The following is a 21886-nucleotide window of genomic DNA, read 5'->3' as shown; positions in this document are numbered from 1 at the left end:
CGTGTAAGGGATGATCCATAAATGACGTAGCATTTTTTGAGTGATTTTTAACACCCCCCTCCCCCATCGTAGCATTTCGTCACAAAATCCTACATACCCCCCTGATAATTACGTAGCTTGACGGTAACCCTCACCCCCTCGTTGTCCCCGTAAAAAATTAAAAAAAATCAAAAACGATGTTAGTTAGATGAAACGGGTAAGATTGTCATGACATGAGGTCAACCCCTATTCCCCTTTAGAAAAGCTACGTAGCATGACATGACCCCCTACCCCCCTGTCGTCACACATCATCACAAAATACAAAACTCCCCCCTGCTACATAATGCTACGTCATTTATGGATGGTCCCTAATAATTCTTAACGAACGAGACGAATGAAAATCTGCATGGATGAATGGGCGGTTTGTTCGTTTGACGTTTTCAGCTGCGTCACAGAATATTGAAAATGAATGCGGCTGAAATTGATCAATTTTCATTCAATGAATTTGAATATTTTTAATTCTGTGTGGAACCAGAAATCGATGCACAGGGGTGGGATGATTAGAGTTGTAAAAATTCATCTTGTTTCTCTGAGCAGGTTTGTGTGCAATCCCTTATTTTCTCATTAACGTTACACAATACCGGAAAGTAATTTTATGACTTTTGTTAAACTTCAATTTGTATAGGAAATTATTTTATTTGATTATATGCTTAGTTAATATTACATGAATGTCTAACATAACCAAAAAGTATAGTTTAATAATCAATGTGGTTGTTTATACAGTTGTTTATACACAACAAAAGCAGGACAAAATGTAATAACTTGGATTGCCTTTTAATAAACAAACAAACAATCATCCTACATAGCTCATGTGACTGCATATACAGGCATCTCCCCACAAGCTTGCCAATGGATGCCAAACAAATCGATATCGCAAGCTTTTGCAATCCCTTCCTGAAGCTTTCATCCAAAACTATCAAGCATCTTCGCTACTGAAAGCTAGGTGTCACCATCCAGCAACCGGAACTTCTATCCTTTTATCCTTGGTCCCACTCAGCATCCGCTCCCTCTCACAGATTTACATGTTTGAGAAGAGAACACAGGAGAAAGTGCCTTTTAAACTCCCAGCTTACTCATCCAGGACCAGAATTAATCTCTCCAGCTGCTGCTGCTGCTGATGCTACTATTTCCACCCATTTCCCACCGATACCGTTTTGCCCCGGTGGGGGGTGGGTTGGCATTCTTCGGAAACTCGGCTTTGCTGGCGTTCGATGCTGAATAAAGGGGTAAAAATGCAGTTGCTTCCGGGATTAAAAGAGATGGTTCCTTATCACCGTACCGTGAAAGCGCTGCATTGCAAAACCTGATGATTTTTTTTCTTCTTCTATCAATACGGAGAAGTTTTTTATTCCACCAGTCGGAAAATTAATTTTATCTTGCGTTGGATTCAAATTTAAATTGGATGTTGGAAGTAGGGTTCGTCGCGGTGCGGATGTGGGCGGTAAATGGATAGTCCGCACCGCAACCGCAAAAAAATAATAAAACCGCACCGCTTACCGCAACCGCACTGCATTTACCGCACCGCACCGCGCGGTAATGCGGTAAATGCGGTAAAATTCTGTATTTTTGAAAAATGCGTTGAAAAAAAAATTATTTTTTTGAATAACCAAATATAATAAAATATTACTCTTATTTACACGTACATTGACTTTGACGGACTCCTCAGAATGTAACATTTATTAAAAAATTAAAAAAGTTGACACTTTGCAAGTTTTATTAATAAAATTCCGTACATTTTGAGATAAATACTTTCGAAACCAGGTAAATCTTAGCATAGCACTGAAGTCATATGAAATGTAGCTGTACTTAGGGTTGTGGTACCGGTAATACCAGTACCGAAAATCCCGGGAATACCGACCCATTTTTGGTACCGTAATACCGGTACTGAAGAAAAGCCAGTACTGGTATTTTCGGTACCATACAATTTTTTTATGAAAAATATGTGGATTCTCTAGGGGGACATGTTTCAAAATATCGGTCTGCAAGATGACTTTTAATTATATTAATTACCTTCTATAAGTTAAACATTACTAGCTCCCGTTATACTGAACGGAATGTTTAAATTCTTTATATTGTTATTATTAAATTTTAACGATCTTGTACTAAATTTCATAATATTCACATCTAGCGTAAGAGACGTAAAAATTTGCTATGATTTTTTTTTATTAGCGACATTCTGATTGGTTTCCATTTTTTACTGGGTGGCACGTAATAAGACTATGGTCTAAATCATGTCTTTGGTTTTCTCTTAAACCTTTATTTATAAAATAATGAACAGCGATTTAGCAGCTAACAATTTTGGACTTGGTGAGCTACTCCAAATGGCGCGATTTGTGATTATTAGTGATAGGAAAATTCAGCAAAACTCCATAGTTTACAGGAAAGCAAAGAGCCTTGGTATGCAGGTCGAAACCAATTTACAGCAAATCAAGAGAGGAAAAGCGAGCAACCTGCTCGGATTTACTGCCATTCTCGCTTTGATTTACTGTTATTAATAGTGTTTCTTACTTTTACCATCTGTTAAAGTCGATAAAAGTCGCACCGCTTAGCAGTTATTGATTTCATAGTGGCCTAGATTTCGAAATAAAAGAAGGTGCCGCATACGAAAAATATTTTCTGCTGAAATGAGTCATGACATTCCGAATCAATTAAAAACAATAAACATGTTTTTTGATCAGCACAAATCAATCATCTGAGAATAAGGTCATCAGTTTCAGCATTCAATTTCATTTTGAAGCTCTTTTCGAATTTAAAAAATGGCTTCAGTACCGTAGTACCGGTTCTCGACAAAAAGGGTCGGTACTGCGAACCCTACATGTACTTCATCATTATACATACAAAAACGTTCTTCCGCAGCAATCAATAGGAAAACTTTTAAGTTCTCCAAATTAGTCAAAAGTTCTCCAATTTAATCAAAATTCACAGTTGAGAAAATGTCATCGTAAACGATTCATAATTCCACGATTGTCAAGAGGAATCGGGAGAAATGATACATTTTTAAATTGGATTTGATAGTGCAATTCAATTGTTTTTCAATGATTGTATTGTGCATTTTATATATTTGAAAAGGTTCGCTTGTAAATTTTTAAAAGTGTTCAAAATATAACGTAAAAATACTGATGCCAAATTATATTGGGCACAGCTTATAGATTTTATTTCTTAGTAACAGATTGTTTTATCATATTAGAATAAACAAAATGTAAAAAATCAAGTAGCGATAGGTCGAATACAGATTATATTCGGATTTATTTTCCAATCATTGTCAAGTCTATGGAAATTAGAGCAATCAAATGTTTATTATGTTTCCCTATTGTAAGGTAATAAGTTTCGTCGTTCTTAAATGGTAAAAGTCAAAGTTTTAATTCACTTTTTAATGCAGACTGCAGACTTATCAATTATTTTTTTAAGTGCGGTTGCGGTAATACCGCGCGGTAAATGCTCATTTCCCGCACCGCATCCGCAAGAAAAAGTGTCTTACCGCACCGCAGATTTTGCGGTGCGGGTGCGGTAAATACCGCGCGGTTGCGGTAAATACCGCAACCGCGACGAACCCTAGTTGGAAGCGTGTGTTTGATTCCTCACGTGGAAGTTTCGTTGGGGCATGGTGTGTCGCTCCTTCACATTTCTTCTGAAACAGCTCATTATCGAATCCAGGTTTCCTAATTGGGTTTAAGGAAAATATCCTATCACAATGAAATTTAAATCATGTTCAGTAAAAATGCCCCAGTGGCGGATCCAGGGACAGGTTGCAGTAAGGTTTTTTTTATAGTATCGTATAAAAGAAATTTGTTAATAATATTTTAGGATTTAAGGGTCAAACAGAACTCTCCGTCACTGATGCAGCGTTAGGTCTAAGTTTCTAAGCTATCGTGACTGCATCCCCTATCTCGCTACAGAAAGCAATCCACAGGACATTTACATGGTACCTGACAACAAAAATCTGTCATGCAGTTTTCGAACCCATACTAGGAGGGTTCTTGGTACTCGTAAGATCGATGCACTTGCCCTGTAATAACAATAGTTACGAGTTTTTATAGTGTACTACAAAAGTTCTAAGAATATTTTTAAGTGAAACGACTGCCAAAAATCCTATTTCGCGAATCAGTGACTACAACAATGTTTTTGAAAAACCGCATTCGAGACGACCTGTTTCGATGGGGTTTGCTTTTCAATCGATTACGAATTCTAGTTATGTCACTATTGATTGCACAATTACCATGCCATTTCAGTAAAATAATTCCCAAGACAACTAATTAAATTAAGAATTATTGTGACTACAATCGATTTTCAACTATGTACCATGTGCCAACAGATATTAACTATTTCCATCTATCTATACATCTAATCAAAGTGCATTGAAATCAAATGGATGACCGTCCCTTCATTGCTTCACACTATGGCAAGGACTGTCCGTTGCACAATCGGTCTCACCACCCATGGGATGTTTAGCACATGGTTGGGGGCATTTCCTACACGCAATGGAATGAAACGAGATAATAATGCAAACATTCATAAGTACCCAGTCCTGCATCGGTCTTGTCACATCGGTGCGTGGCAGGACGCCAGGACGACTTTGTGCGAAAAGTCCAACATTATGGACATTGCTCGGGGGTTATCGAAGTAAGATGAATACAAGATGAACACATATTTGACTTTGAGGGGTAGGCAGCAGCAAGCCGCCGGAAGTAGTATTTTCCCTTGTGCTCGTTCTTCTTTGACGCTTATTGAGTCCGGAGTGGGGAGAGGGGGGGGGCGGTCTGTTTTAGCATGCCGATGATAGTGCTTGGAATGTTATAAGCATATCTCAAATATTAGACATTTCTATGTAATTTTCCGCTCGTCGCCTGCTTTCGGTGCTATTTAGATGTTTAAGGGGGAAAGCAGAAAATGTGCGAACTCATAGTCGGAACGTAGTGACAGTAGGTTAACGATGACTCAAGGATACGGAATACAATTAAAATGCTTCAATACGTGTGTTATTAGCGCCGCCTGAGCAGATCAAAGATTTCAGATATAGGATATCAAGAACGACTGGACAGATACGAAATAGACTCACTGCCAAAGGTTACTCTGACAATGACTTTTTTCAGGCAATTACGCAAAATCCCTTAATTCGCCCTTTTAATGTTTAAAATTTTTCATTCATTATCCGGTAAAAAGCAAATAGTACAAAAGAGCGTACTATCGAGTTATTTTATTGAGATGCTTGTAAATGATGGTTTTAATATAACCCAACTCAATGAAAATAATTTTATTGACTTGACTTTTATTTCTCGAAAACCAATATTAAAATTTATTTAATAAACAATGTTCTCTTTCTTTTCAGATTCCATCTACACGAAACACAACCCGAGGGTACTCCAACCAAGAAAAGTCGAGCGCTAAAAAGTTCACCTAGGAACTCACCAGCAGTACCACCACCATCACCAACAACAACAACAGCAACAGTAGTGGGGCTATGAAACCCTACACCACCCACTTGACGGGCTATTAGCCCCACCGAATGCAACCGTTTCCATTCGGATCCCCCATGTCAGCTGCCAGCAGGACTCCCGTAATCGCTCGCGTTCCAGCAGCGCCTGCAGCGTGGAATCGAAACCATGATGATTATCAAAAAGCTAGAATTTATGCGAAAATTAATGAGCATTAAAGCAAAATTGAAGCATCAATAGCATAGTGAAACACAGTGTGTTGTTTTTGAACGGAGTCACAGTGAGGTATTCGGCAATAGGCAGCTTAGCCGGAGCTCTGCGGTTCAGCTGAAAGTTCAAAGTAATGAGAGTAATTAAACATAATCATCCATTGCACGTTGCTGGCGATGAAGGATGAGGAATGAACCCGGTTCCCTGTCGTCTGCGCCAACACGAGTGGGTGTACGTTAGAAATCAGTGTCGATTCGGATTAAGAAGAACAAAAACTCAGCACAAGAGTAGAGTGTAATCTGTAATTGGAAAGTGGTGGTTGTGAATTTTAGAATAAGTTTATGTGAGAGTGTGCAGTTTGTCGCTGATAAGTCCAGCTGATCGGATTAGAAATTGTGTAAAATAATTGTGAGCCGGTTTGTGTGCTCTACGTTTTCGTGTGACTCCGTGCAGTGTATGATGAATCCTTCCAACGATGACCTACCGAAATATATGTACTCAGCAGCAGCAGCATCATCATCATCAGCATCACTATTCTCACTGTCCGAGCCAGCGTCGAGGTCTTCCTTTGCCCAGGATGGTGGTAGCAGCATTGGACTGTTCTCTAATGGCAGCAGTTCGGCGCTGGCATCAGCGGCGGCTAAGGCGGCCTCAACGGCTGCGACCGGATCTGCCCCGACGAAGATTTTCGACATCGATTCAACCGGTGCCCTCGGTACCGCTGCCGGCCGGGGGATTGGTGTCCCGGGTGACCCATCGGGGGATCACATGATTTTCCGTGGGTATAGCACCGGAATGCCATCGCTCAATCCGCTAGACATTGCCGGAACGGAGGCCGTCCTAGGTGATGGCGTGGCCGCCAGCGGAGAATGGATGGACGTCGTGCTGCTGGTGCTGAAGGCATCGTTGATGATGTTCATTATCGTGGCTGCCATATTTGGTAACTTACTCGTAATTATATCAGTTAAGCGACATAGGAAGTTAAGGTAAGTTTTGACTGTTGGCTTTCAGATTGGTCTGTGGCATGCTTGAATTGGGTGTTTTTTTATTAGAGTGTGTCTCATAAAAATGCATTGAGAATTTATTAGTCCATCCCAGCTTCAACAGAAAATTAAAGCTTCTATAACATTAGTTGGGGGCTGTCGAGAGTCGCGCCAGATCCCAGGCTAAAATTACTGAATAGGGTTTTGTTACACCCAAAATATTACAGCCAAATTTCTATTACTTTTTTTTGGTAAAGATTCTATTATATTTCGATAATAGACCGTGCAATTGCACATTTTAGTAACAAACCGCTATTACTGAAAGATAAGAAACAGTGCAATGACGAATTTAGGAAGCTGTATAGGTATGTGCTTCCCCTCTAACCAGTTTTTCAGTATGCGTCGTATTCGGCTCTGTTCGAATATCAGGAAAGTTGCTTGTTTCCCGTACCTGATTATCCATATTTTTATAACTCATAGAACCAGTTCTCGTAATATCGATTAACCGGTTCCGATTCAGATCCAAACCAAATACAAAGCACAAGCCCTGACCAGACCCTGAATTTGCAAGCTTAAATTAGAACAAACAGTGTTCATCACAATCCAATCCCACTTATCCAATTGGTATTGGTAACCAAAAAATCATACGCGGTTTAACTGTGTGTATTAGGGTGGGGCAAAATGATCGTTTTTTCAGCACAGCACTTTTTTGGTTCCTTTTGGGGTCCCAAACAACTGTGCAAAATTTGGGGTCGATTGGTGTTGACCCGGCGTAGCGCATTGCGTTTGAAATTTGTATGGAGATTAGTATGGGAAAACCTGTATTTTTGCATTTTTAATTCTACAGACTACAATTCTTCCTTTAGTATACAAACAAATAAATAAAAGTGTAGTCCAGGATATGCTGAACAACTTTGCCGAAGAAAGTATGGTGTTAGAATGTCTCTAAGCCATGTTATAGCTGTTCAAAGTTCGATACATCGAATTAAATGCCAAAAATCATTTTTATTGCCAACACTGCCGGTGTACCAATGGTATTTCATATAGCATTCCAAAATAACATTATATATTTTAGTTTTACCACATTGATATGTTTGGATGAATTATTCAAAAGTCTTAGCTCAATTTCATGAGCGTAGGTAGTTGAGCAATGGGGTGTAGTGAGGGGGGATGGGGGGAGAGGCTTTAATATGTAGAAATTCGAACTGAAATGTTGTCGAGTTGGAATGTTCAGATGAATTATTTCAAAACAATTACACAATGTCCTACGCATAATAGTAACGATGAAATAAAACATACTGTATCTCTTTGCCTTGCCTTTTATCAATAGAAGTTACGTTACAGACTGAATCAACTGATGTCGAGTTGATATGTCAGAGGATTGCATTGATTATATTTCAGTTTAATAGGCACTATGATTTGATGGGATGCTCATTTCGATGCTGTTCGATCACCTGAAACAAAAATTGTTGTAGGGATCTGGTGGATTTCATGTTGAAATCCAGAAATTAGCTTCACGCCTCGTGATCGAACAGCATAGAAATGAGCATGCTATCAAATCATAATGCGTATTAAACTGAAATATAATCCTCTGACATATCAAATCGGCATCAGTTGATTCAGTCTGCAACGTAACTTCTATTCATAAAAGTCAAGGCAAAGGGATACAGTATGTTTTATTTCATCGTTACTATTATGCGTAGTACATTGGGTAATTGTTTTGAAATAATTCATCTGAACATTCCAACTCGACAACATTTCAGTTCGAATTTCTACATATTAAAGTCCCCCCCCCACCTCACTACGCCCCATTGCTCAACTACCTACACTCATGAAATTGAGCTAAGGCTTTTGAATAATTCATCCAAACATATCAATGTGGTAAAACTAAAATATATAATGTTATTTTGATATGCTATATTAAAAACCATTGGTACACCGGCAGTGTTGGCAATAAAAATGATTTTTGGCATTTAATTCGATGTATCGAACTTTGAACAGCTATAACTTGGCTTAAAGACATTCTAACACCATACATCCTTTGACTAAGTTGTTCAGCATATTCTGGACTATACTTCTATCTATTTTTTGGCACACTACAGGAAGAATTGTAGTCTGTAGAATGCAAAAATGTAGGTTTTCCCATACTAATCTCCATACAAATTTCAATCGCAATGCGCTACGCCGGGTCAACACCAATCGACCCCAAATTTTGCACAGTTGTTTGGGACCCCAAAAGGAACCAAAAAAAATTATAGGGTTGTGTACAGGACACGACCACGGTGACATTAAAAATGTAGCTTTTTTCAAGAGCGTGCAAATGAATTTTATCTATCACACATATCGACTCACGTTCTTGTTCACTCGCCTGGTTTCATATGTTACAATTTGCTATATACCCTCCCCATCAAAACATAATTTATTGAAGGTCTTTTAACGGTAATCTATTAATTAATCAAGTATCTCACTAGGTGATTGGTATTATTTGGCTGATCCATCTAGTAAAAATAGGCTGGTATGTCCAGAAAATATATTCAAAAGAAAAGTTCCATATTGATAGCTGTGATGATGATTTCCAATTAAATTTTCAATAATGTACTAATGAACTTAAGTAAACAATCTTAAGTTTAAGTATTTCTTGATCGATTAGTGGTGGAAAAAATGAAATTATTTGATAAATTACATTGCCATGCAACGTTCGCACTACCAGTTAAAACGGGTTTTATGCTATCTTGGTGACATTTTTCTTGTTGCCAACTATTAAAACGTGTTATAACTCTGTAGTGTAAACATTGTATTATTAAACCAATTCTGCATCGTTTTATGTTATATAGGTGTTTTATGTGGTAATAGGACTGACATAATTATATCTTCAGTACAGCGGTTTGTTTCATAATTTAAAACAGATTTATTTTAAAATTTAAATTAGTATACCTAACCGTTCTATTTGTTGTATACTTTAAAACGCAATTAGAACTGTGTTTTAAATACATAGGGTAGGACAGATATTCTGACTGGATAAACTGGGAAAACAATTTTAAGTCCAGTAACGCTTAAGACATGGCTTGAATTTGAATCGAAAAAGAACACCCGCTTAAACTGCTGCTGGGACGGTAAGTTCTGTTTTAAAATTTTCCGTTGTGTGCAGTACGAAACAAAAGTGTTTGAAACCAGAAAACAAAAAGTTCTGCTGGGAATGTGATTGTTTCCGATGCAATTACACTCAGATTTTTCACGCGGGGGATACAGGCCGTGTAAATGAAAACCGCGTAAATTTAAAAAAAAACGCGTTAATGAAAACCGCGTAAATTTCAAAATCCGTGTAAAAAAACCTGAGTGTACTCTCCTATATAAAATACTACGCTGCTGAACAGTGCAATAACTACAGAAGCACGTTGTCAGATGCCTTACTGATAAAAAACATATAACCGAAATATGAAACATGAAAACCAATAGGCTTTTTACCCTACGCAGCTACAAAGCGCCGTAAACATGGATAGTTACAACGCACACGCATGCATAAAAATAAATATATTTTTTCCAAACGCAACACTCTTAAGCAGCCTAAGCAGCACACACCGTATTGAATTAAATCCAAACCACCCCGCCCACCCGCTTTGCAAATCATTCTGTGACACTGTGCTGGTACCCGAAAAATCCGCACACGGCTCCCGCTGCCGAAAATGCATAGCGTCTACCGCTTATTGTAGTGCCCAGACGCTGCAGCCATGATCTTACCCGTTCGACATAAGAACAAAAACTAATTCAAACGGGTACGCGTCACCTCTATTTATAAACTAACCGTATATGGTTTAGTCACTTAGGTGCGAGTGTGTGCAAATGCCAACGTTACCGAAAATCGATAGCGCTTATTGCATCGCCCGGAGACGATGTTGCTCGTCTGGGATAAGAGCAACAACTGATTTGAACGGACATGCGTTGCTTCTATTTATGACTTTTCGTGTTTCATTGAGCAACTAAGCTGCCCTCTCTTGACGGCTGTGTCTGAGAAATCTGCCTCACAAATGGTAATTTTCCCGTTTTTCGTGAACTTTGTAATTTTACCAATTTCCAAAAGTCTACTTTTATTGGAGAGATATTAAATTATGACCAATGTTTAAGTTAGGTGTTTCTGAATCGGTTGGTGTATGAATGATTAAAATCCATCTATTAATATCGGAGTTATAAGCGTGCAAACCTTACATAGTTTCGTTACATGGGAGATAGTTTAGATTTTAGAATGACACCTAGTCCCAGATAGTGGAGTAAGACATTTTTAATGTCAAAAGTGCTGTGCTCGGTTGATGTGGCTATGATTACATTTTTCCATATAACAATGCCCCACCCTAGTGTGTATGCTAATGCCATCACTGTCGAAAATCCATAGCCTACCACACATTGTATCGTCCGGACGTTTTTGCCATGATGTTGCTCGCTTAGCATGCGAGCAACTAATGATTGAAACGAACACGCGGTATCTCTATTTATAACCTCACTGTGTTTGCTTGAGTCGCTTAGCTAGCTCCCTATTGACGGCTCTGTCAGGTAAAGACTGACTCATATGTGGGAGTTTTCGCGTTTTCCGAAATCCATTCATTTTTACGGGTTTTGTACTATTGATACGATATCTCAATAAGAGATTCGACAAAAGTTTACAGAAAACATTTTCTTCGAATTTGGATATAAAGTGACATCAATTCTGCAACATTCTTTATTTCCTGACTAGCGCTTATATTTGTGGAGAAAATTATTTTTTTTTGTGAATATAAACTACGGTTTCTGCTATGTTACCAGCAAACCGTTTTTCTATCGATTCAACATTCATTTATTCATAGATTTAGAAACATTGTTTGCAGTCCAACGAGAACCGATTCATGATGTACTACTTCTTGATCCTGATATGATTATCGTAATTTTAAATGAGCTCACAAAATCCAAACAGCCTTAAAAGTTTCTCTTGGACTCAGGCCCGATGAGAGGGGGGGGTTAACAAGGGCAATTGCCCTGGGGCCCGGGTCCTAATTGGGGGCCCGCATTTTTATCTGAAAATAAAATTGGATGGACTTACGATGGGCTACAAATTCTGGTACTCACAGAATAACAATAAAAATAGTAATTGTATTTTTTTGTTTTCACTAACCTTATTAAATGGTTAAACTATGAAAACGGAAAAAATTCAAATTTTGACGTTTGGCAAAACTAACGTGCTTATGAAAATTGTCTACTTTATGTACATGGTAAAAAAGCGAGTTTTTATTGCTTGAATCGAGGGAATACACTAAAAATATTAAAAAGCCAACCAAAAGTGTTTTCGATGAAAGCAATAGAGCATCAAACAGGAATGCAAGTGCACGAACGAGCATATCTGTCCTCTTCTGCAATCACTTCTTTGCTGATGGTTGTTGGCTTGGAGACACTGGGCGCAATTGCTGTTGAGTGAATTGTTGTTCCTGTCAATTACGCAGATATTGGTTTTGTAGCCGTTTGTGTTTCGCTGCTTATAATTACAGTAGTAGGCACTGCTTTTACACAAGGTTTTCCGTGGTGCAATGTTTTTTGCAGAATTTGTACATTGAAATCTGGCCTGGGTGCGTGATCAGAGTTGTCTGATTAAATGTCCCATTTTCGATTGATCTGCATAAAATGGTTATGTTTGAAGGAATTGCTTAGTTTGTAAACATTCCCAGCATAGGAAATGAGCTAGAAACACCTCGGAAAATGTTCCTCGAAGCTATGAAATCCTCTTCTCCGTAGCTTGTCATAAATTTTGTAATCACATGGCAGGAGTGCGCGGAGAGAAATCATGTACGCGCACCTCTCTAGAGTCGTTGTCTATATATACAGGGTGTTTGGTTCATGGTTAAGAACCTCTCGGGGGGTGATAGACTGTCATATTTAGAGAAAAAAATTGTTCTACACATACCATCAAATCTCAACCGTTACAGAGTTATTGAACTTTATGTGTAAAAAACTTATTTGTCTTAAAATTCCTTTAACTCAAAAAGTATACTTTGTATTTCAAATATTTTAGGTCCATTGGGAAGGTGAAAAAATTTCGCATTGAGTGATGCCCTCACATGTTTCAGCTAATAAGCTTAAGTAGCCTTTTCAATTCAGTGAAAATTAAACAATTTTAATCGATTTTTCGTTCTTTTCTTGAAAATCCTAATAGTTAACCTCATCATTTTAATAATCCAGATTGTTAGTCTTGAAGAGCTGCATAATTCGTTTTTTGACATGATACACTTACCTTTTCTTGTTTTCATGAGTTTGGGTTATTCAACTTGGATATTTTTACCTCATTTTCACCAATACCAGCTCTAATTGAAAAATTATGGCACTTATTGTACTTTTTTTCCTTTTTATTCGAAAGCCAGAAAAATTTTACAGAGAAAAATGTATTAATACCTTTCAGTTAAGTGAATTTAGTATTCTTTTAGAAGTAAATTAGTTTAAAGATAGTGCTATTATTAGCATTTTCGTTAATTTTCTTAAAATAGTAAATAATAAACATCACCATTATTAACATGGAAATAATGCATCTCAGCAAGTTCTACAGTTCTTTCTTTGACTCCATACAATTATCTCTTTTGGTTTCGACGCAAAATCGTTTTTATCACATCATTTCATATGCAAAAATAACGATTTCGAACCCACTACATTTGTGGCGAGGTCATGCTGTGTTAACTATTAAATAGCAGCAAAATGAAAAGAGATATATACAAAGTGTCAAATAAAAAGTTATAGAGAACATTAAGGGGCATCAAATGAACAATAGTAATGATAAATTTTGTTGATTAATAATTAGAATAATTAAAAAACTCTCCAAAAAACACAAATTTTGAGTTATTTCGTTAGAAAAAAAATCATTTAGTACACTTAACTAAAAGATATTTGTACATACACTGATAGGACATTTTCTCAGCTTTCCAATGAAATCTTGTAAATAACGATATAAAGCATATTTTTCAGATTAGAGCCTTTTAAGCACTTGCAAGTCGGTTACAGGAAAAGTATAGTAATGAAATTACAAAGAAATGAGAAGAGATAGGAATATGCCGTCCAAGAACAAATTATGAATCGTCCTAAAACCCAACTTTTGGATAGTGGATATTACTATAATCATACTTCATTATTTCGAAAAAATTAGCAAAAACCTCCTCAAAAACACTAACTTTTAACTACTTTACAGCTAAAAGGTAATTAAAACTAATTAACTAAAAGATATGAGAACACCATTGAATAGGAAATTTTCTCACCTTTCGAATGGAACTAAAAGATTTAAAATACAAAGTATACTTTTAAAGTTAGACGTATTTTAAGACAAATAAGTTTTTTACACAAAAAGTTCAATAACTCTGTATCGCTGGAGATTTGATGGTATGTGTAGAACAATTTTTTTCTCCAAATATGACAGTCTATCACCTTCCGAGAGGTTCTTAACCATGAACCAAACACCCTGTATGTTGTTCCGCGAAGCAAATGACAGTGTTTGGTTAATATTGCGATGGTACATTTGCAGGGTGTTAGCTTCTGCCAGATTGGTCACTATCTGCACTTCTGGCAATTGTTTCACTTCTCGAGTAGTTGATCTTGCAGGACATTTACAAAAATTAATACAAAAACAATTCGTCTGCAGTGGGGCTAGTTTCTGCGTATGTCTATAGCGGAACGATTTTTAGCTTCAACTCAGTGCGAAATGAGATGGTAGGCTGATTTTAATTAGCAGTTAATTTAAATGGATAATCTTTGTATTTTTGTATTTTTATCGCACCTTAAAGTAACTTTTCCCCTAATATGCATTGTGTGAGATAGAATAGTAATTTTAGGTTTTGTCAAAGATGCTTGAGATACTATAAGGACCCAATTGTTGTGTGCGAAATGGAGAAAGCAATTCAGTTCAATTCAGCTACCAGCACCCGTATTCGGTTGCCCGCTGTACATGCAGTTGTTTAATTTGCGTCTGATTTTTCATTACTGCGTTTTGCAATACTACATATTCTCACAGCGTATTAAAATCAACTTCTACAGTATATACGTCATATCGTTTTTCCACAAAAAACCTGCATAAAATTCACGATTAGCAAACTTTCTCGGGTTTTCTTGGATTCAATATGAGATCAACTTATGTGAACATAAAATCTTTTTATATTTTGAAACGAGAATTTCGAGCTGCGTCTGCTACCTTCACATCTTGCTTACAGCAAAAGCTACAGATTACTCAACCGAACAAATGTGAACAAAAATAAGTGACAATTACAAGTAGAAAGTGGCACTATTGTTTACTTTTCGAGATGCCCCTTGAAATCATCTGTTTATCTGAGTAGTAAAAGAATTAACAAATGTACAAATGAAGCTAAGGATGGTTTACACCGTATAATTTCACCCTGTTAGACATATCGTACTGATTATGTTTCAGACTACTAATCAAGAAGAAATGTTTTTTTGCAAAACGAAATATATCGTTTATTGTGGTAACATGAAGTCAGTACCTCTTTATATATAAAGGCGATGATACAATCGAAGTACGAATACACGAGTTAGCTCCGTATCCCTCTGATAACGTTGTTAACCATTGTGTACACTTTTAACAGACCGCAATCATGTGCCCGAACATTGAAAAACTCGTAACCATGGCCATTTTAGCTGATTCAAATACCACGGAATAAGAAGCTGTCGAAATTCACCTGTCTGGCACGCTATCTGTAGATGTGGCAATATGAGTCAACCAGAGACTAATACAGAAGATAGACTTAGAGGTTTTCCATGGCTCAAGAGGTATTAACTCATCTCCAACATTGGTAGTTATTTTCAGAAAAGAAATTTCTCCAAGTAGACGAACTTTATTGTGTTCAACAAGTCATGTAGTTGAACTTCTATTGCACTATCTTCGATACAGATAGAAATAATGTATTTTTTCGTTGTCGTGTTTACGGTTATTTGTAGCAACTACACTGCTGGCCAATAAAATAGGTGTGTGATAGACTATTTTGTTTTTCTCTCAATTACACATACAAAGTTACAGCAGTCTCAATCACACCTACCGCACACACAAGCCTTGGTATCTTTCAAGTTACTAGTGGGGTGCAATTGCAATCTTTGTCAAGATGCAAAACAAGACTGCCGCAGGCTTTTTCGTGTGGTCAATATAATAGGTGTGTGAAATATATTAAGAGGCTTTTATTTTTTATTTTTAAGCGCTGAAATAAAACAATTTTAACAGTTTTAAAGGTTTACAGAATCTGTTATTCTAGTTGGACACAAATTATGCGAATTTTGAGTACTCTAATTTTACAGTACATTGAAATACTTTGTATAATACCAATTAACGTCTATTTAACAATGAGTATCTTTGCAGAATTAGTTTAAACAAACATTTGAATGAAAAACATTGACATCAATAACTTAATGTGGGTGAACATGCAGATTATCGAAGTCACCCCGGGATACGAAAACGGACATCAATTTGAAATCATTTTTGGAAAAAATAGCTGTAAGCGGACAATTTTAGGTACAACCATCCAATCTTGTTCTCCATACATCAGTACACAGTTTAAAAATATTAAACTTGAAAAAAATGTGTTGCGTCTAAAAATATGTAATGATTACTTCGAAAAGTGATCAATGTCACCCCGGTTTACGGTACGTCAGTGGTCACACTTTAACTATCAGAATCAATGCACAGCATCGCTAAAGGTTGGACGGGTAGGAAAGCTTTAGAAATCGACCACTGCTGTGTTAATATTCCACAGTCATAAGTTGTTTGTTTCTGGAATTCGTTCATTTCAGGAAAAGCGCTATAAGACACCGATCAACAGAAACAGCAACAGTTCCAACATCGTTTGATTTGAACAGTTGAATGTATACAATTCCTCTAATCAAGATTTAAATAAGTAGGTTTAGAAGGGTTTGTCAGTAATACCAGCCTTGGCGCCCGACGCGGCTCTCGACGGCCCTGCTTGGACTATTTCAGTTCAGAATATTGTTCATGAATACATTCCTGCCTCGCGAGCTGGATCCTGGTTCATAATATAGTGGTCACGATACACGTGAAATATTTCACAAAGCCATGAAATTGGTTTTTACTTTCATGGTATAGTTCATATTACATCATTCAATTTGTGTATGGTTCTAAAATTTTCACGAGAATAATTTCACTAAACTTAGAATATTACTCATGTTTGCTGCGTGACTTGATCTTGATATACAATATAAGTCAAGAAAATCACGCATTTAAAGGATATCTCGAATAATTTTCACTTCCCAGATACTATTCATAGTTGTAGCACCTCAGACCACGGAGGTAATAATTTCACGTGAACAACATTCGGAATTCAATTCTTGGATTTAATATGGCTTCTTGAACTGTTTCCTGGTCGTAGTACATAGATCAAGATCTTAAATTTGTACTCATGAAATAGTTCACAAAACCATGACACCACTGACCGATTTCGTCTTCATGATCTAGATCATATATGAAATATGTCTATTTGTGTACGCTTGTTATATTGGCACGCGTCTATTCATTTCTCGTGTACTGGTTTATGGTTTCTGATTTGTTTGCTTAATGGTGCTTAACAATTTCACAAAACTCAGTATGTTTAGTTCTTTTGTGATCGTGAATGACTTCAGAAATTTGGAAAATATCCTAATCATTTTCACTTTTATGCTTCTCTGCCTTTATTTTTAAACTAATCCATTATTTCAATTAATCAACCTTCTTTTGGCATTGGTCGATTATAATCAGCAACTTTGTGAAAAACAATTTATCAGCACAGATACTCAGACTGGATAAACTGGGGAGAATAATTTTGAGTTCAGTAACGCTTAAGACATGACCAGGCATGAATTTTAAACTAAAAAAACACCTGCTCAAGCCGGAAACTGTAATTTCTAGTTTTGAAATTTTCAGTTTTATGTTATGGATCAGTCAAAATTATTAATCTAAAACTGAACTACACCAGAGCGTGTCCTTAGATCGTTAACTGACTCGAAAATATCTTTCCTAATCTAACGAGCCTAAGTGTATGTGCAGAATACTCTTTTAGTATTCAAAACACATTGCTAAACGTGTTTCGAATGAAACAGCAAAGAGAACGGCAGCATACAGCAGTTTTAATGTACAAAACAAAACTGTTCGTAAAAATAAATCTAAACCCTCTGATGGGAATGTGATTGTTTCCGCTTCCACTGCTAAACTCCTATATTAAACACTGCGCTGCTGAATACACCCTATGGAATCTGATTGACATAAAATAAGAATGCTTGCAAACCAGCGATGACAACAAAAACTAACCAGTGCTGGCAGATGGTATTACCCTTGAGTTGATTACCAAGAATCAAAACAACTTTTTGAAACAAGCTGAAACTGCTCTAACATAGCTCAAACTTTCTCACCAACTGAAAATTCTACCTAAGAAACAAGTTGTCAGATACCTCAGTGATAAAAACCGCATATTCGAAAAAAGAAACATGAGTGCCAATAGGCTCATCACCCACAAACCACCGAATCATGTGTTACCCAACCCACACAAGCAGAAAAATAAATTCTAGAGAAAATTTTCAATAGGACGTAAGTAACATTGAGAGCCTCTCTTTGTTTACTCTCTCTTTCATTTATTACGACGTCATTACAACACTTTGCACTAATTTTCCAATACATATCGATAGCCGTCGGGTTTTACTAGAATATTATGCAAAGAGTAGAGTAGTAAATGTTGAAATAGCCGAGTAATGAACAGAAGAGAAAGACCCCAAAGAGAATCTCTCATTGTTACTTACGTCCTTTTCTAAATTTTCTCTAGAATTAATTTATCCCAACGCAATTCACAAACAACACACATACGTCGTACCGTGCAGTGCTGAACTCAACCCCAAAAACTTGGCAAATCAAAAACATGTAAACCCCACTCCCACACGGGCCAATTGTGTGCGTGTCAATGCCATTACTTCTGAAACTCCATCCCACTGAGCCGAAAATTGTTTATTAATTTGACACCACCTGCATCTGGTATACTCAACCTTCACAAAACGATGCATAACGAAGGGCTGCTTTTTGGAACAACTTGTTTACTCATTCAGCCCTTCGTTATGCAAATTTGTAACATTATGACAGATTGGCTAAGCGCGGTGTTTCACGAAGCTCGGGCGGTTGTTCCTTTCGATCAGGAAAGGCCGCGTAGAATTTTGGGGAAATGCGCTAATAGCGTGTGGGTAGAATGAACGTGTTGTGGTGGTAAAATGAACATGATGTCCTGTATGTATGCATTGTGCAATTTTGATTTACTTTTTTCGATCAATGCTGATGTCCAGCGGGGTATGAACATTGCATACACAATTGATATTTTGTGGGTAAAAAAATCTTGTCACGTAAAACATAAATTTTCTTGTCGTAATATTAACCGATTTTTAATCTAGTGGCATCTAAGCACATCTACAAACTTGGGGTTATCCGTGGCTGTCAAAATTTCTAGGATCTGTATCACTAAGGCAAAACTGATAGCGAAATTCATAAGATTTATCTTATGATGAATAGAAAAGTAACAAAACTATGTTTTCATAAGATTAATATGAAAAACATACGACTTGTATCATTACCTTAACATTTTATAAGTTATTGCATATGCCAGTCGTTCGAATTTCATACGAGCATCTTATGATTCTCATAAACATAAGAGAAATGTATAGTATTGTCTTTTGATAATTGAAAGATGCCTTATGGAACATGAAATCATAGCAAACCAATTTGACCAAATAAATACCGTTTCAAAACATAATCTTATGATTTACATACGTGCTACTTGTGGCTAAAAAGTATACGATATTCCTATGAAATTCGCTGTATTTTTTGCCTGAGTGTAGGAGAGCAGTGAAGATATAGCAATTAGAAGTTTGAAGCGTTCCGACTAATTTTGAGGCTTGGTACTTTGAGTGTTAAGCTAGTTCATATTGCCTCCACTACAACCTGTTCATTTTACCCTCTTAGACAATTATTTTTTAACAGCCGTGCCGATCGAGTCATTTTCTCACGATGCCTGCTTATTGCGGCGAAATATCTGTAATAGGTGGAATTACTGTGATGTAACCCCATTTTCAGAAGAAAGTTAAAGTTTAAGTTTATCATATTTATATCATATTTGTTACTATGGATTTTCGGCTTATTTTTGAGTGACGCGAGTGGTGACAGTTTGTGAAGGTCGAATTCCGGCAAATGAAAAAATATCTTTTCCTCGCATTACGGGCCGTCGATTCCCGATGCAGGAACAATAGAAGTGCGCAGAAAACATCTAGAAACACAGTGTATATTCTAGGAATGGTGAAAAATGTTTTTTCAGAGAAAAAAATTCAATCCGAAAAGTGAAAAAAGATACGGCAATAAGAAAAATTAGCATATTCAAATAATTGGCGTTTCACCAGCGACTAGCAACTACCAGGTGTCGCCCCAAAATGCTTCGCCCGAAAAATAGGTGGCAAACCAGCCACTCCAGCTCAGCTAATTTCGTCCGCGTCCCTTGTCACCTATGTTTTATTGGGTGTTTCATAGGCGGTGCTATCTTTGGAAATGTGCCGCCTTGGATATTCAACTGTTTTTTTTTACTTTCTTATTTTATTTCGTATGAGGAGAGGTTTTGATTCTTTAATATTCGGGAACATTCTATGTTTCTTTAGGATTTGTTTTACCAACGGGGGAACTGATCCAAAGAGCATTCAATGTGCTTAGGGAAAACACATGGCCTTTTTTGAGTAGAATGATGACTTCAATCATGTATAAGGTTTGAGAATTGACAATTCGCGAGAGGAATCGGGGACCGGTAAGCAATTACCTTCAGTTATGTCAGCACGAAGAATAAGTGTTTTGCTGTTCATTCAGCTTTCAATTCTATCTCATGCCTCCACGCGAGTCTAAGTTTATTAATGGCATTTGGTCCTTAGACCGGCGACGACTGGGTGCTATCAGCCTTCTGCCAATAGTAGCAGAATGAGAGGGTGCGAACAGATCTAGCGGAGAAAACAATACCGTCCAAATGAATAGTTGTTGGGATATCAGCTCCAATAAGACTTTAATTTGACTAGTATCGATGATCGCGGGTCAATACGTACTGAGAATTCGCCGCGTCTGTTTTAATGAATCTAATTTCAAGTTCCGTTATTGGTGGCAAGCCCGTGCATCAGGTTAACGGAGCCTCTGTATTTCCCTTTAATGTTCGATATAATCGTTCGTATACGTGTATTTCGCAAACAATCCGATATTAGAAATAGGAAATACTTTCGTTGACTTATAACATCTCGAGCTATCATAACTCTTTGTGTGTATAACGTGTTATCACTCGGTAGTTTGCAACCCAAAAAATATATTGTGGAGAAGATATAGCGAAATTAGTCTAAATAAATAGTGATCCGGCCTATTATGCAGATAAGATTAGCTTTTCTAGGCAACACTCCCACGATCGGCTGTGTGGAGTTGAAATTGCTTTTGTTTAGAAAACATAGGATACTCTCGGTAGCCGGCTACCCAGTGTTTAAAAAGAACCAAAAACTAAACAAGATCTTCTTTTTCGAGCGATCGTGTTCTCGAAAACTTACTAAACTACTACCTAATGAACTATGTACAGGTCGCATCGCTTGCATGGAGCGAATCCTAGAACACCAACTTCGCGACACCTATGGAAGAGTGTGATGAACCTTCTGTATAAGATTCCTCATTTTATTCAAACGATCACCGGGTAAAATCAGCACCGACACGAAAGAAACCACGAAAAAAATCGTCGCGTGATTGAATATTATTAAGAAATATAAGCAGTGCTCCTTATAGCCGGCTTTCCGGAGTTCAAGTTGCTTATTTTGCTAATCGTATTAATATAACAAATGATAAATTTCCCACATTCTTGGCAGCCGGCTGCCCAGAGCAATTATTACATGATAACGCTACTGGCACACTTACTAACAACTCTCCCATTCCCGTGATACATGTGGAGATGCAGAGGATTCCTCGGTCTTTAGTAGCAACATGTATCGGACTAACATTCCTTCCTTTCCCAGAAGATCTGCATTCGGACGTGGCCGGCGTCGGTATTGATCAGCATGCAGGGATCAGAATAGATTGTACAATGTGGCTCATCATGTTATTCCCAAGCATGTTGTTCCAATGAACATTTTGCAACCTAATTTGGTTCTGGTCGATAACGGAGTAGCAACTACGGGCGATCTCTTATGCTTATGCTT

At 37.3% G+C, this 21886-nt stretch overlaps 1 protein-coding gene across 2 annotated transcripts in view; it reads left to right on the top strand.

Annotated features, from left to right (window-relative positions):
• The first annotated feature begins 5875 nt into the window (after positions 1-5875).
• The window catches only part of LOC131696182 (octopamine receptor beta-2R-like), a 40708-nt gene continuing 24697 nt past the window's right edge, over positions 5876-21886 (top strand). For both annotated transcript variants that reach the window (XM_058984725.1, XM_058984724.1), the window contains exon 1: positions 5876-6667. In XM_058984725.1, the coding sequence (XP_058840708.1) occupies positions 6138-6667 (530 nt within the window). In that variant the 5' untranslated portion in view covers positions 5876-6137. The remainder of the gene's footprint in view (positions 6668-21886) is intronic.

The sequence above is a fragment of the Topomyia yanbarensis genome, unplaced genomic scaffold, assembly GCF_030247195.1.
Source record: "Topomyia yanbarensis strain Yona2022 unplaced genomic scaffold, ASM3024719v1 HiC_scaffold_86, whole genome shotgun sequence".
Taxonomy (NCBI): Eukaryota; Metazoa; Arthropoda; class Insecta; order Diptera; family Culicidae; genus Topomyia; species Topomyia yanbarensis.
Note: the sequence above shows the minus strand (reverse complement) of the source record. Positions and strands in the feature narration are given on the sequence as shown.